Here is a 16,408-nt window from a genome sequence, read left to right as displayed (position 1 = left end):
GCCGGACGCTTGTTACAAAGTACTTTTGGCAGCAATTGCAGCCTCAAATCTTTCTGAGTATGATGCTATAAGTTTGGCATTTTTGAGCAGTTTCTCCCATTTTTATTTGCGGAACCTATCGAGCTCCATCAGGTTGGATGGGGAGCGTCGATGTACAGCCATTTTCTGATAACCAGAGATCTGGGCTCTGTGTGGTTATGGTTGTCATCCTGTTGGAAGATGAACCTTTGCCCCAGTCTAAGGATCGAGAGCGCTCTGGGGCAGGTTAACTTTAAGTACATTGCAGCATTCATCTGTCCTGCTGCTGAAAAACAGCATGATGCTGCCGCCACCATGCCTTACTGTAGGAATGATTTCGGCCAGGTGATTATTGGTGCCTGGTTTCCTGCATGAAATGTTTGGCATTCAGGCCAAAGAGTTCAATCTTTGTTTCACCACTCCTTTTGCATTTTGTTTCTCATGGTCTGAGAGTCTTTCAGGTGCCTTTCGGCAAACTCCAGGCGGGCCCTCGTGTGCGTTTTATTGAGGAGCGGTCACTGCATTTGGTCACTACCAAACCATGTAATTAGGCATACCTCACCCTTTTCCAGCAGATAGTTTTTAGGCCTGACACTTCTTCTTTCGACCTCCATTTATCCAGTTTCCTCAAACTTTTAAGGACACACTGCACACTATGCCAAGATGTGCCAAATTTATGGGTAATCGCTCTTACAGAATCACCTTCTTGATGCAATAATGCTTTTTTATGCCTGCCAAACTGTGTTATTATTGACATTTGTCATAGATTCAGCTAAAGAAATGGGAATAAATGTTTTTGCAACAGGCTGCTCATAACAAGCAGCTACATTCATTAACCTGCTCCAGACCCCAGATCCTATAGTGCCCATGTGTACTGCATCTGTAGTACTTTCTTCTTCTTTATTAATAACAAACATGTCTGCATTCATGGCCAACCCCAAATTAATTCATAAATTCATAAATTCATAAATAATTAATAAATTATTCACCCTGCTCACTCCCCCCCACCCCCAACAACAGCATCCAATACACACTCAACACAAGGCTCCAGCCTGTCTCTCTCAACCACCCAGGTTAGGAGGGAACTGAGGAGGATTAATGGCAAGAAGGCAGCGGGTCCAGATGGCATCAGCTCGAGGGTCGTCAGGTCCTGCGCGGACCAACTGTGTGGGGTGATGGAGCACCTCTTCAACCTGAGCCTGAGGTTGGGAAGAGTCCCACAGCTCTGGAAAACCTCCTGTGTTGTACCAGTGCCAAAGACTTCACGCCCCAAGGACCTCAACAGCTACAGGCCGGTGGCTCTGACATCCCACCTGATGAAGACCCTGGAGCGGTTGGTCCTGGCTCAGCTTCGGCGCCTAATAAGCTCATCACTGGACCCACTTCAGTTTGCCTACCAGCCTGGCATTGGAGCGGATGATGCCGTCATTCACCTCGTACATCGTTCCCTCGCTCACCTGGAGACCGCTGGAAGCACTGTGAGAATCATGTTCTTTGATTTCTCCAGTGCCTTCAACACCATTCTTCCCTCGGTTCTAAAGGACAAGCTGGTGAACTCTGGAGTGGACCATCACCTCACTACCTGGATCCTGGACTACCTCACCGACCGACCACAGTATGTGAGGACTCAGGGCTGTGTGTCGGACAGGGTCGTCTGCAGTACGGGGGCCCCACAGGGAACGGTTCTGGCTCCGTTCCTCTTCACCATCTACACTGCAGACTTCTCCCACAATTCCACCCAGTGCTTCCTGCAGAAGTTCTCTGATGACTCTGCAATAGTCGGCCTCATCACTGATGGGGACGACAAGGAGTACAGAGGTCTGACCCAAGACTTTGTGGACTGGTGCCAGCTGAACTACCTCCAGATCAACGCCAGTAAAACCAAGGAACTGGTGGTAGACTTCCGCAGGCACAAGCATTCTCCACTGCAACCACTGAACATCCAAGGTATGGACATTGAGGCTGTGGACAGCTACAGGTACCTTGGTGTTCATCTGAACAATAGACTGGACTGGACTCATAACTCAGACGCCCTCTACAGGAAAGGGCAGAGCAGGCTGTACCTGCTGCGGAGACTCAGGTCGTTTGGAGTGGAGGGCCCACTCCTGAAGAAATTCTATGACTCTGTTGTGGCTTCTGCTATCTTTTATGGCGTGGTCTGCTGGGGCGGCAGCATCTCTGCTGGGGACAGGAAGAGACTGAACAGGGTGATCCGAAGGGCCAGCTCTGTTCTAGGATGCCCTCTGGACCCAGTGGAGGTGGTGAGTGACAGGAGAACGGCGGCTAAGCTGTCATCCCTGATGGACAACATCTCCCACCCCATGCAGCAGACTGTGACAGCACTGAGCAGCTCCTTCAGTGGGAGACTGCGGCACCCACGGTGTGAGACGGAGAGATTTCGCAGGTCTTTCCTCCCCACTGCTGTCAGACTCCATAATAAAGACTTTAACTGATCAAGCACACACATCCATACATATGCAATAATACTAAGTGCAATAATCCTTTCTGTCATCGTTGTATTTTTACTCAGTTGTATATAGTATTTGTATTCTATTTTTATCTTATTGTATATTTATTTTATTTTATTCTACTGTATATAGTATTTTATTTTATTCTATTCTGTACAGTTGTGTACTGTATTTATTCTTATTGTATTCTAATTTTTGCCTCATAACTTTTGCACTGTCCACTTCCTGCTGTGACAAAACAAATTTCCCACGTGTGGGACTAATAAAGGTTATCTTATCTTAATACGCCAATGATGGCCTGTAGTAGGAAAATGCAGCACGGACTAACAGAGTTTCTCCTCAGTTTCATGTTTTCTGTTGAAGTCATTAGAGGAGAATAAACTTCAACATACATAAACCACCATTCTCACATTACACACACACACACTAATAAATCTTTGCTCTGTGTATATTTCTTCCTGCGTGGCCTTCAAAGACACCACTCCACATAATATTCTAACATGGAAACCTTCCTCCTGCACGATTGAATTATCCGATGTTTAAATGAGGGCATCACGGCTACAACCGATTGCGGTTCTCCTTCCAGTGAGGTGAAGCAGTTTCATGCTCTGCGTTTCGTTTCCTGCAGATAAATGTGAACGGACTAATAAGACAGGAAGGCTGGATCAGGGTTCTTCAGTGCAACAGCAAACAGTAAACCTGAGTGTTATTTTAGATTAATTTGGCTCTTCCAAACAGGATAATAAAATTTCGGCATCACATTGATGTCCATACCTACTCAAATTCTGCCTGGAGCTTTCTGGTGACCACCGCAAGGACAAGATGATCTTTTGCAGAAAGAGGAGTTTGCTGTTCCTCCCTCCTCTGGGTCAGAAAGACATGTTTTATGGACATTTTGACCTCACATTTTATTTCATTTGCAGCAGACTGATTCTGGCCTTGAGACTTCTGTATGAAGTTTGGACGTTCCTCCTACTCGTTCCTCCTACTCTGTCTGCATAGGATGTTCAGTAAATTGTCAATTCTAGATTATTTATTATGCTTTTCTCTATAAATTGTCGATACACCTGAAACTTCACTTTTACATTTAACTGTGTTTACATTTTAACTATATAAAGCTCATAAATCCCATTTTTAATATCAATTTTTAACTCCAAAGTCAAAACTTAAAACTTCTTTAAAAACAAACAAACAAAAAAAAACAAAACAACATTTTAACATTTGCTCATATCTACAGCAGGGGGCAGTCAAGCACTGCAAAGTGTAGGCAGAAAACCCACACGGGGTGGTTTTCAAAAAATGCTTTCAAACTCACACCACACAGGACAAAAGGAGAGCTGCTAAACGAGACATCTTCCTTTTATTTAATAAATAATTTACATTACAAACAGCTGGCATGTGGGATCACATTTACAACACAGTTTGATCTTTCTGGCATTTCCCCCCATTCAGCTTTTTTTGTATTTTTTAAACCCTTACAAGTCAAACAAAAGAGCTAAATGTCAAAGAAAACATAAAGTGCTTTAAACTCAAAAACATGAACGCCCCAAAAAAATACTTTGCAACAATCTCTTCTGTGGGTAAGGTGGGCAGTCTTGTTTGATACTAAACAACTAACGTTTATCACTGCTACACAGACCGATGTGTACGCTGTACTCAGTAAAGACTAATCTGTTCTATGGCGTTCATGTTTTTGCAAAAAGACAAAAGAAAAATCCCTTTTCAAATTAAAGAAAAACAAAAGTTCACATTCACTGAAACATCTTGTGTACAAAAAACTGGAGTGATAAATTCAAAACACAACAGGTAATATACAAATTTAAACTCAACAATACACAAAAACCATGTACAGTCTCACATTACACATGTAGAACCATTTACTGTGAAACACACAAACACAAATTACATCTATCAACACAAGATTCAACATTACAATCATCAGTTTTTTGTATGCGTTTTTTTTTTCCTTTTTTGTTGCCGTCAAACTGCACTGATACATATTCCAAATAGCAGTAGTAAGGCCTGCCAAATACTTCAGTGTAAAAAAGGATAAATGACCATTAAACTGCCCCAGCGGTAACGGGACCTACGGGGGAGGACTTGCACACTAACAGATACTGCAGCTGAGAGCCAAAGTTCAGCTGGAAACCTCGAAGCTTTATTGTGAAACAAGAAAAAGCAAAAAGTGAGACTGCAGTAACAGAAACCAATGCTGCCTTTACAGTACGTGTTACTGTAATTCACCCACAAACACGAGTTATATACACAGGAGTCGCAAACTGTTTTTAAAGGACTGAAAGATGAAAATTCAGCTGTTTGGAAAAATGTTGGCACAAGGGCTTGTTCTTTGGCAATGATTTAAGCCATGAAATCACGTCTACAGACATATGCTTATCGTTTACTCACTAAGCCACAGTCAGCTCAGCACGCTGGTAGTCTATAAAAATGCTCAACTGACTAGAGGTGATGTCTTTACAGCGAGTACTAACGGCATCTACACCACCGACGCTTAAACGGAGATTCAAATTCACAAAATGCTCTCGAGGAGGTGTCGGGCTTTGATTGGCTGCTCGAACTTCTGTAAACGCTTTAAGTGCCCTTAAACAAGTTTGCACTTCTAAACCTTCTTCGCTACATTCACATAACCGACCTAAAAGTACAAACGCTGTCTGATCCACACGTCAGCGTGTTGTGTGACGGCTCAAAAGGAGGGGAAAAGGTTGCATGACAGTGAAAAATAACGTGCAGATGACTATTTTTGAGTTCCCTTTTTGGAATTTGCTACTTGGCTGATAAAGAGTCCACTAGATGAACTCGAGCGCTTCATCTTTTTCTATTTCTGAAATTTTAGGTGCAACACAAAGACATGGGAATGGAGTTCTCCCGCTGGAGGTTTGTTGTCTGGAAACTGCTGCACGCACAAACACAAAATTAACCACAGATGCTGAATTCGGCACACATATTGTACTAACGCACACACACAACCTAACATATGACCCATTAATCTCCACAGCAGACAACTGGAGACGCTGCTCTGACATCCTTTTGGCTGAGTGTTTCTTCCAAAAGGCTCCGGCTTTTCCAAAGCTGGAAACTAATCAAACATAGAGCTGCTTCTGGCCTAAGGTTAACAAAAGCCCCTGTCAGGTCCTCTCGTTTTGCCACATGAGCATAGAGCTTCACTGGCTTGGCACCAATGAAGGGGGGGGGGGGGGGGGGGGGGGGGGGGGGGGGTGTCAGAGGAGGGAGGAACAGCAAACTCCTCTTTCTGCAAAAGATCATCTTGTCCAGCTTCCCATAGGTATGCAGGCCCCATTGAGAATGTGGGATTTAATCCCAGGTGGATATCCTGAGCTCAGCAGTAGCTGGGCTCTCTCACCGCTGCCCTCTTCAAAGACCAATCCAATGAAGCAGCTGAATACATGTGATGATAGGTGGGAGAACGCTGAGCTCGTCCTGTCATTAAGCTGACGTCAAGACACGACAATAGCACTAAAATGAGACTTGGGTCGGGGATGACCTACTTGCAAGCTACCTGTCAAGTCACAGAACCAGAGCAGAGAGGAGCCGATGTAGGACGCAGCGATGGTGCTCTAATGCTCCTTGACAGACACACCATGAGGACACTGTTGTAAAGACGCTATAGACAGACTGTCCACAATAACACAGCGAGGAGGTTGACGAGGAAGACTGAAAGTACATTTCTGCCCTTCTGTTCTGCACTATTCATTTCGGCAGCCTTTTCAAAGATGTGGTATCTTTTGCTATTTGAATGGAGCATTTTAACATCCTCAAAAGCGTAGTAGGCTGCCATGGTGAAGTTTATGTCTCCGGACGAGAGGAGGTCGAACACGCAAGAATGGAAATAGAGATCCTCCACTGGAAGCCGCTCTTTGCACTTGGTCTTTGCAGACTGGTAGGTAAAGCCGTTGGCACCGGTGTTGCTCCTGGTCCTGCTGACGCTTTGGGCCTCCGCCGCTCGAGCTCTGAAGTTCCTAAAGTCGATGCGCTGGTTGGCAGGACAACCGTGAAGACACAGGTACAAGTCCTGGTTGTCACCTTCCTCCACTGAGTTCACAACTTCTTCCGGCATCCGCACGGCAAAGGTTAGGTAGCGGCCTACCTGCCGGACTACGATGGTTGTTCCGATGTATCTCGCCTGAATCTCCACATGCTGCCCGGCAACCTTCTCCACCACACGCAGAGTGTTCGCTCCGTTGCGGTCGCCTCCGTTCTTTGAGCCGTCTGCAAACGCAGCCGGCAGCTCGTCTGTCTCTGCGTGGTACATCTTCTGGTCCACACATTCCTGGAAGTTCTTAAAGATGATCGTCAGCTGCAGAATGGAGAAAGAAATTGCATCAATATTCAACATTCATTTTACGGTCAACTTTTACAATTCTCAGGAAGTTATCAGTGACCATTTCCCTACCTACTCACATACTAAATCCTAGTAAACTGCAGTAAATGTAAACATCGGAATGAAAATGGGAAGTGCTTATACTTTTGCATTAAGAACAAGTTTGTGCAATCTACCACAACGCCCCACTTAAGAGTCACATTTCAGGGCTGGCTCAACATGAGGGAGGCCAAGGCAAACGCCTTCAAAAAACACAAGTCTCGGCCATGTAAAAATCAGGCCTCAGTTTGCAGACACAAAGACGATCCATTCATAGTACTGAAAAACCTGCCTGTGAACCCCCAGAACTATGCTCCATGGAGTGGCGTCGGGCCAGGACACAGCAATATACTCTGCAGCTAATTAAGTGAGACTGGCCAGGACTCTGTAAGCTTGGTTTCATCAGGACACCAATGAGCCTTTGTGTGAACATGGACGGCCTAGGAACTGGGATGTCTGCTCGTTTGAGACAGGGGACACAGGGTGGGGGTCCACAGTATACTCTTTAAGCTTGACAATTTATCTGCTGCACCAGCTCTCTCTCTCTCCCTCTTTCAATTTCCTTTATCCGAGCCACAATAACTTCTGCTTTTTCCCAGTTTCCTTCTTAAATGTTTAATAAACGCAAACAAAAGAAAAAGGCCTGCCTTATCTACTGGTATGAAGATGGAAATAACCAGACAGTTTTATTTGCTGTAGCGAGAGCTATGTACCAACACAGAGCTCTGCTAATGCAGATCTTTAACCAGAAGGGCCTTGTTTGCACAGGTGGCATTGGCTGCTGCTTTGTTTTCCCTTTGTCCAGAATCATGATCTTTAAAAAGCCGTCTCATTTGCTTCCAAGAATAGCAGTACAAAAATGCAATTACTTTAAAAGCTAAAACCCCCCACAAATGCTTAATAGAGTATGATTAGAAACCTTGATTACAGAAAATTATAGTTTCTAAAAATGTGATTAGGGACAAAGTCCTCTTATACCTCAGTCTGAGTACTTCAGCTATGATCCTCAGCAAACGACTCAGGTCCTCAACCAAATGGTGCTGGAGCATTGCCAAGTCTAGGCCAACTCCTATGTTATGGCCTCCAGTTTGACCATTTTAGGGGCGGCTATCCAAACTAACCAATTCACTATTCAACAAAATATCAATAATGACTTGTGCACTGCTGATAAATCTGAAAGAAAATATCTCATAATGTGGACAAAATAATCTGCAGTTCTGTGCTCACTGTGTGCTACAATAAGAAACCCAAACATCAGACTGAGCTCAACAGAGAATGAAGCTTCACATGCGACAAAGCACAGCTGTTTTAATACTAACATATGATTCATAAAGCTTATCAAGATCTATGAGATGAAGAAGCCCAGCCCAACAAATCTCAAAGATCTTGATAAGCTTTATCAAAGATCTTGATTTTAAGTATCAAAAGATTTTGATAAAGCTCATGGAGCCCTTTGAGATTTGCTGGATCGAGCTTCCTCATATCCTAATTTAGAACTCATCCAAATAAGCAGGATCCACAGTGTGACAGGAACACAGGCCCACAGCACCTTTCAGAACACATGGCATTTGCTATTACACCTGTATATGGCAATCTTATGTGCAATAATGTGTAGAGGGGGAAAAAAATAAAGATAAATAAATAACCCATCTCTTCAAAAAGGACCTGCAGGTCTTCCTGTAATGCTGATCTAATGCACGTGTATGTAACATGTTCCCCAAGCAGATAAGAAAGCAGGGCAGTAAGAACATCTACACACCTGCGGTCTCTGCAGCTGCCCATGTATATGTCAACAAAAGGAAATCATCCCAGCTCTTCACACAGACACATATGTGCAGCTGGTTAATTTGTACTAACATTTATGAAACCCTACAAGCAATATTGCAAGGATCAACAAATTATTATCTTAAAACACCTTTTCAAGTCACCTACAGAGAATGCTACAAAACCCAGTTTTGCTTGACAGTCCAAATCCTTACATACCATATATTTATACAGAACCAGGCAATGCTTCCCATTTTAAAAGCTGTACCCAGCACATTTTTGCTACTTAATTGAGTCAATGATAATAGAAATTGTTGATTGCGCTCCCCCCCCTTTAATTACAGAGGTAACACAACACAGACAAGAGTCCTTTTCTTAACTGCGCATCAACCAAAAATTGTTCACCAAATTTTGAACAACTTCTTAGGAATGTGTAAATGGCCCTTTAATTGTTAACAGTGGCCCTAGCTGACTGACTGTTGGCTCATCTCAGCGATGCAACACACATAGCATCCTTTGAACTTCTTCAAAACACACTTTCAGCAGCACAGCATTTAGTCTGCACAGGGTCTTTTATTTTGAAAAGTGACTGGATGATTGTATACCATTCCTGTGTCAGACATCTTGCCCTCCTGTTCTCCTCTGTGTAGCTTTTAGTGTATTTTTAGTAACACAGAACAGAATCCCTTCTAGAATACTTAGTACAGCACATTTTGTGGAAAAATAAACATTAGCTTGATTAAGGATGATCAGTTCGGCATTAAGCCTCGATAACAATCCACTGCAGTTAGCTGTAGTGCATCCAGTGCAGTCTCTGTGGGGTACTCTGCACTGTCACAAAAAACTGGCACATGGACCCTCTTGGATAATGGAATTTACATCACTCAGATGCAAGCGGACTGACTGGATTCAGAAAGAAAAAACTAGCGCCACTGATGAATAATGCAATCATTGTTTGTCAGTGGTGCTAGTTTCAGTCATTATGCAAATGTGCTGTTTATAAGGTTGGGGAAACCTGCAGTCAGCTGAGACTGAAGAAGTCACTTGGATGAGTGACGAAATGTTTCTGCCACTGAAAACGCTACGTCCAGAACAAATTCAACTTTTTGGGATTTTCTTACCTGGATGAGCATGCATCAAGACATATATTCAAAGCCTTAGCCAATCAGCTAGTGCTGCAGTCATACACAGGAACAACAGAGGGTCTCACCTTGCTTGTGGCGGTGGCGAAAGAGCCTGGTACTACGGGAGTGTTGGTCACCTGGACGGACAAGTATTTGTTATGGATGAGCGGCCAGGCTCCTTCCACCTTACATGTCTGGAAGTCGTCGCCAAAGGTTCGGAGGTGTGGGTCTCCAAAAAAGCCACAGTGGGTATAGTTAGGTGGCGCCGTGTTGCGTGGAAGACTGCGCTCATAGTGGCACACTTCCGGGCCATCGGAGCGTTCTTGGCTGTCAGTCATAACCGGCGGGGGTGCTGGAGGAAGCGGCGTCTGGGTACGTGGATGGGAAGTCGGTCCTTCCTTGGAGCAGTTGTGCTGGCTCATTAGGTCCTCTATGCCATGCTGTGCAGAGTGATATGTCAAGTCACCCCTGCAGGTACGTGCAGTCCGACGTACACAGCTGTTGTACGCCCGCAGAGCCGTGCAAAACTCCTCCTCCGGTCCAGAGTTTGAGGTGGAGGCCCAAAATTCAGAGTTGCACTTGAGGATCTTGCACTGCAGGCTCACTGTCAGGGAGGAACAACATCCAGTTGGAGCAAAAGTAATAAAGTCATCTAGAAACATGACGCTTTAAAGCACACTCTCTATCCAAAAGGCTACTGTTGTTCCTCCTTAAGTTAACCATTTTCTTTGTGCATACTATACTGTAAATGATAAAAAAAAAAAACAATCTATAGAATTAATAACAATTACAATAACATTAGATGTAATTTTCATCCAATATATACATTTTATATGATGTAGCCACAAACAAAAGCGAAGCCTGGAAAGAAGGTAGCTTCGCTTCACTTCCCTTTCACATCCAGTTGTTTCCATTTCTCTTTCTTCATATGCACAGGTAAAAACTCGATTAGGGATACTAATCTACACGATAACCGATTAATAACACTACTCCTCTGGGGTCTCCAGCTTTGTTGCAATATCCGGCGAACTTTTGCACCAATGCTACTTTAACATTTCCCAGGATGAATCATTGCAACACCATGTTTGAATACTATCACCTTCGATTAATAAAGCATTTATTTATTTGAACTGGCTGTGAGAGGTTTCCGGGGGGTGGACTACCAGCACTTTGAAGTCAAACTTTAAACAACTCAAAGCGTCCACACCACCCATCCACTTATCAAGATGGCAATAAACTAATCTTGATCTCAGCTATCAGCGTATTATCACTTTGTTGTGTAACGACATGTGATCAAAGAAGAAAACCGATTAGGCTTTGCGCTAAGTGAGCTGAAAAAGTGACTGACTGCAGTCACACAAATATATAGTTAATAAGATACATTATTTGGCTTCTACGGTGCAGTTCTCGGCTTGAAAAAACACTTTGAAGGAGCCAAAACCCCGAGACCCGTCCCATCCCCCAACAAAACACTTTTGGAGAGCCGCATGCAGCTCCGGGAAGACCTTTCAGTGGTTTTTGTCTCAAAACTAATACCTGGCAAAATGTTATTTTTAAATGTCAAGATTTCTAACAATAAATAAATATGAAAAATTAATATTTTCAAATTAAAAACAATTATAAACGTACAAAGTAAACGCTTCGCTGCAATTCTCTAGATTTTAGTCACTTTTTGTATAGAGTTTGGTGGATTTTTAACTAAACGATAAGGACTATTATAAGCTTTCATACTAGTTTTCGGATTCCCGCTAAAACGTCACTTTTTTTTGAAAAATAAAAACAAGTGGTTCAATAATAACAATGATACAAAATACAATATTTCGGCAAATAAAAAGTATATAAATCAGGCAACTTTGGACGCCAAGGTGGAGAAAAATCAATGCTAATAACTTCTGGAGTTTGCTAGCACTGTGATTAACAGTTACGTGAAGTCATATAAACCGTGTGTGTTGGCGTAAAACGCGCTTGTTGGGTCTAAAAGGAAAAAGGAAGAAAACGAAAACGGACAAAAAAAAAAATAAATTCTTACCAGAGGGGAAGAGTGAGAAAAGCACGGCGAGGACTCTGCACACTTCAAGCGCCGAGGGTCTCCCTCTTTCCCCCATAACCATCCATCCAGCTCGGGCTCGCACTGTACTCCTCTCCCTGGTCGCATTAAGGACAAAAAACAGTGGAGGACAGTTAGCTCAACTCGCCAAGCCTTCGCTAAGAAAACACTAGAAAGTCCATGAAAACGGTCTGAAGCTGGGGGTCCCGTCTTCTCATCACCGCCTGGTAAGAGGCTGTTTTGTTCCTCTCGTCGGTAGAAGTTAGGCAGCTAGCTGAAACAGCTCCAAGCAGGCAGGCAGCCGAGCTATCCTTCCTTTTAGGGAGTGCCGAGGAGGCGAAGCCTCTGCGGGCCATCGGACAAGCTGAACCAATCACGGCTGCCCGTTTCGCCCTTAAACCCCCACCTTTCTGCGAGACTCAAATTACACCTCAGTGTGCAGACTTGTTAGACGACGACCGACTTTTCATGACCCACAAAGTGGTAGTCCACACCGCCATATAAAAGAAAGATCTGATTTGTTATAAGATCACAACAACAACCGCACCGTTTAAAGGCTTGAAATGAAAACTGTGTCATGCCTCCACAGAGCGTGTGTGGGCAGATTAACAAGAGGAAAACCACCAACAATACGAACAATCATCAGTTTTTTTTCTTCATATCACTTCTCGAAAAACTATACATCATTTGCATCACCTTAAAATGCTTGCTACAACCCTTCCACCCAACATAGCCCACTGTGGGCAATGTGCAAAGGTATTATTGAACAAGATGTTCTCATTACCACAAATACCCAGGATTGAGTGAAAAGTTGGGTCAAAATGATAAAGCATACATGTAATTGTGGGTTCATCTCACTGATTTGCTTCCTAATTTCTCCATTGTGGTTTTTAATCTAGGGAAAAATCCCCATCACAGATTCCCAGACCCTGAGTTGATCCAAAGATAATTGGGTTCCTGGTACACATAACAAGGAAAACCATTAAACTGATCGTGTTTAACATAGTGGAACGAGTGAATGTTTGGAGATTATCTTAGCTTGAGGATCAATATCTGTATACTGACAAAAAGTTGAATCATTTAATAGCGTACTTTACTAAAATGTTACCTAACTCCATGTATTCAGCCATACAATTCAGCCATAAGCCATAATTTTAAAAACAATTACTAGGAGGGTGAAAAACAAATTGCACAGTATTTGTTATTGCAAATGTTATCTTCTTACAACCATGTTTCAAGGCATTAACTTCAAAATAAGCATTTAACCATCCGCTATGTGTAATGTGCCTGTAATTATATGATGTAAACTCATCCTCAGGTTGTTAAATGACTTAAAAAAAGAGAGAGAGCGAAACAGTGTGGAAACACCGCAGTTCTTTGATATCACAGCGGCCATAGTTTACCCAGCACAAGTCATTTAAAGCACCCGGGCATGAGGTACTCAAACTTACAGTGAGCCCCACCTGATTGTAAGAATTTTGATGGCATTTTACTACTTAATTACTTCACTGAAATGAGAACAAGCAGCCCCTCGTTGCAGTGAGCATTTCCTCCATGTTGGTTCGGTGGATTTAAAAGCATTTCTCCAAATGACAAGAAGTGCAGGTGTTGATCTGCTCCTCTTTTTGATTAGCTTTGAATTGTGCTGATGACACATTAGTGGAGCATTTCATTTACACCAAAATATGTACCATCTTGCTCAGGTTGTGGCTGGCTGTACAGTATTTTTCCACAGAGCGCTGATTGTCTTTGTGGTTGCTGTCCCTCTTGCGGGTGATGGATATGTTCATGTACAAAGAGGTCCGAGCCTACACATGTTTTCAACAAGGGTGGCCCCCGTGCAGAGTTACTTCCAAACCTAATATACCGAGCATTCACATCTGAAAGGAAGGAATGAGCGCAGCTGAAAGGTATAAGCTGCTCGGTGAAATGTTTTGATGAATTGTGGAATATTTTTGGATTGTAGCGTGGCTGCAGCAGAGGAATGAAGCTGTTCAGCAGCACTCTGAAGGGTTTGATGCAGCTTGTCTTAATCAGATGTCGGTCAGCTGCTGGGCAGAAGCAGCCCAGTGATCAATCTGCAAAATGCACCAGATCTGAAAAACAGATGCTGCACATACATCACCTGTTGCAGACTAACCTACAACATCCATATCAACCATCTACTCTCATTATGTGAAGATGTTTTTGCACTATTTGAACAACAAAACAAATAGAGGAAATTATTGTTGTTGTCAGTGCTTTAGCCAACTAGTCATTTTTATGATCCGTTTATGGAGAACAAGCATGAATGATAGTTATCTGTTGTTATCCAGCTTCATTAAGGGATTCAGTTATTACTATTAAAAGTGAATGAGAAACCAGTTATGTCACAGAGGGTTCGTAAATATCAATAAAAAGTCACAGCTCTATTTCTTTGTCCAAAACGACCCCATGTATTCCTTATTCTGAATCACTAATTGTTTCTGCTAGAATACCAGAATAATAAATTACAGTATTAGTATCAGCTAATTTGATTGCTTCCAGTTTGATTAGTTAAATTATTTATCAAAGAGGCTCTTAAATCTCTCACTGAAATTGAACCTCTTTGGGGTCTGGTGTATTTCCTGGGTGGGGAAATAGGAAGAAACTTCTGACATTTTATTGATTAATCGATAAATCACTAATAAAATAATCAATCAAAATGAGGTTAGGACATGTCTTTTCTAGTCACCACCTCTCCGAGTCAACACACTGATCATCGAATTGCTTAGCTTAGTTATGGTTTTATCTACAGCTCAAATTTTTTGCTTTTTAACCACCACCATGTTCCGTCATATAAATGAGGACATATTTATCCGGGAGACCCTGTCGTCCACATGCTGTAACAGGTAGCGGTGACACAATATAACAATAAAACATCTCCATAAATCCAGCATAATGGCTTTATGATGTGCTGCTTAAATCTCTGATATCACCTGTCAAACCAGGTTGCTGGGGGAATTACAGCAGACAGTTTTTTTTTAAATCCTCCCTGTGTAATCTAAATAACAAGCTGCTCCATCTCTTTTGTGTGCAGCGTTAAACTGGTTGCACAGGCCAACATATCTCTGTCCATTTATCTTTATCTCCACAGCCACAGGGACTGATCCTCTTTTCCAACAGATGGCGCTTGTTATGAGCTCTGATATGAAACCTCAAATCATGACACAGACGCACATGGCGTTACGAGGACAACCAAACCTGTCATTAAATTTGAGCTTTGTGGACAGCTCGGTTATTGGTCTAATTACAGGTAGCTGTCACGCAGTTGGGATTTAAAAGGTGAAAAATCTGCATCCGACAGGCGCATTTGTCCTGTAGCACCGTTAAGATCATCATTGGCTGCATGTTGGATTAAAGTGGCCTCAAGGGTATTTTTAGTCGGGAGTAACTGCTAAATCCAGACAAAATAACATATAAAATTGTGATTAATAGTTTTACTCCCAGTTGTCCAATAATTTAGAAGTAATGAGGCGTGTAGATGCATTTTTTTTTTTTTTTTTTGGTGGGGGGTCTGGTGCATTTCAAAATTCAGTTTTCTCCTAGTTTTTTCTTGTGTGACACTGGAAAAAGGATCAGGTTATTAAATCTGCTGAAATCCAAACACTCCGGGCAGGATGATAGGAAGACAAGACACATTACAGGGCTGAGCAGCACACAACTGATCACATTCCTGCCTAATATGAGAAATAAGGAGTAAAATTTAGTCTCGAACCAACCTTGGCGACTGCATGGGATCTCCGCGACTCTGGAGTCCTGGAGGACAGCAGCGAACAGGAGCGAGAGGGAAGCAGACTCCTTAAAAAAAATCTCCCCCTGAAAACTACACAGCCAGTGTGTCACAGTAATCCGAAATCAAACGCACCCAGCGGCTTTCTGCGCGTAAAATCCGCCACTCTGCACATCATGTCCGCCGCACAGCTTCTCCAAGTCCGCGTTGCAAGGAAATCAAAGTGTTTCCCCCCTCTCTCTTCTCTCTTTTAGTTGTTTTCTTTTAAATTTAAACAACCACTTCTGGCACCCGGTGGCGGACTCGGAGCTCTTCAGCCATCGCTTAACTCATTTGACTATCAGCCGATCGGAACGGGGACGTAATGATAGATTAAGTCCGGTAATTGGCCTCATCCGCGTGCCGAATTAAAATTGTTAGTTATGGGTCGACGTCGTGTAGGAGAAAAAACGAAAGAAAGGGAAAAAAGCCCTGAAGGTAAAACTGCTGCTGCGTACAGCTCGATCCGCTGTGTGGATGTTGTGAAATGGCTAGTTAGAAAGTGTGAGAGAGACAATGATCGGCTCTGCATGACGCCGCATGGGAGCCCCAAATATCAGACCCCCCCTCCCCTCTCTCTCTCTTTTTTTAAACTAGATGCTTTGCAGCGAAAAGAGGTCTGCACTGAAAACCAGGCAGAAACGCACTTTTGAACACTTTTTATCTTATAAAAAAACCGAACCCATGCGTAGTGACAACTCTGCTTTCACTTAAACCAAATGGCTTTTTTTTTAAACCAGGCAGTGAGGATATCTGCATTGCTTTCACCTCTGTTTTTACATACTCTTATTTCTGCAGTAT

The 16,408-nt window shown here is 43.0% G+C and overlaps 1 protein-coding gene across 1 annotated transcript; it reads right to left on the bottom strand.

Annotated features, from left to right (window-relative positions):
- Positions 1 to 3,827: 3,827 nt before the first annotated feature.
- Positions 3,828 to 16,117, bottom strand: rgma (repulsive guidance molecule BMP co-receptor a). Its single transcript, XM_085412164.1, has 4 exons — positions 15,558 to 16,117; positions 11,800 to 11,915; positions 9,857 to 10,374; positions 3,828 to 6,819 (listed from the first exon to the last, which is right to left on the bottom strand). Exons 1-4 carry the CDS (start codon positions 15,569 to 15,571, stop codon positions 6,127 to 6,129), a joined length of 1,341 nt encoding a protein of 446 aa, XP_085268290.1. The 5' UTR covers positions 15,572 to 16,117; the 3' UTR covers positions 3,828 to 6,126.
- Between the last annotated feature and the right edge of the window lie 291 nt (positions 16,118 to 16,408).

This window comes from Rhamphochromis longiceps, linkage group LG7 (genome assembly GCF_057381845.1).
Source record: "Rhamphochromis longiceps isolate RC_006_pf linkage group LG7, R_longiceps_female_GT1.1, whole genome shotgun sequence".
In the NCBI taxonomy this organism is placed as follows: Eukaryota; Metazoa; Chordata; class Actinopteri; order Cichliformes; family Cichlidae; genus Rhamphochromis; species Rhamphochromis longiceps.
Note: the sequence above shows the minus strand (reverse complement) of the source record. Positions and strands in the feature narration are given on the sequence as shown.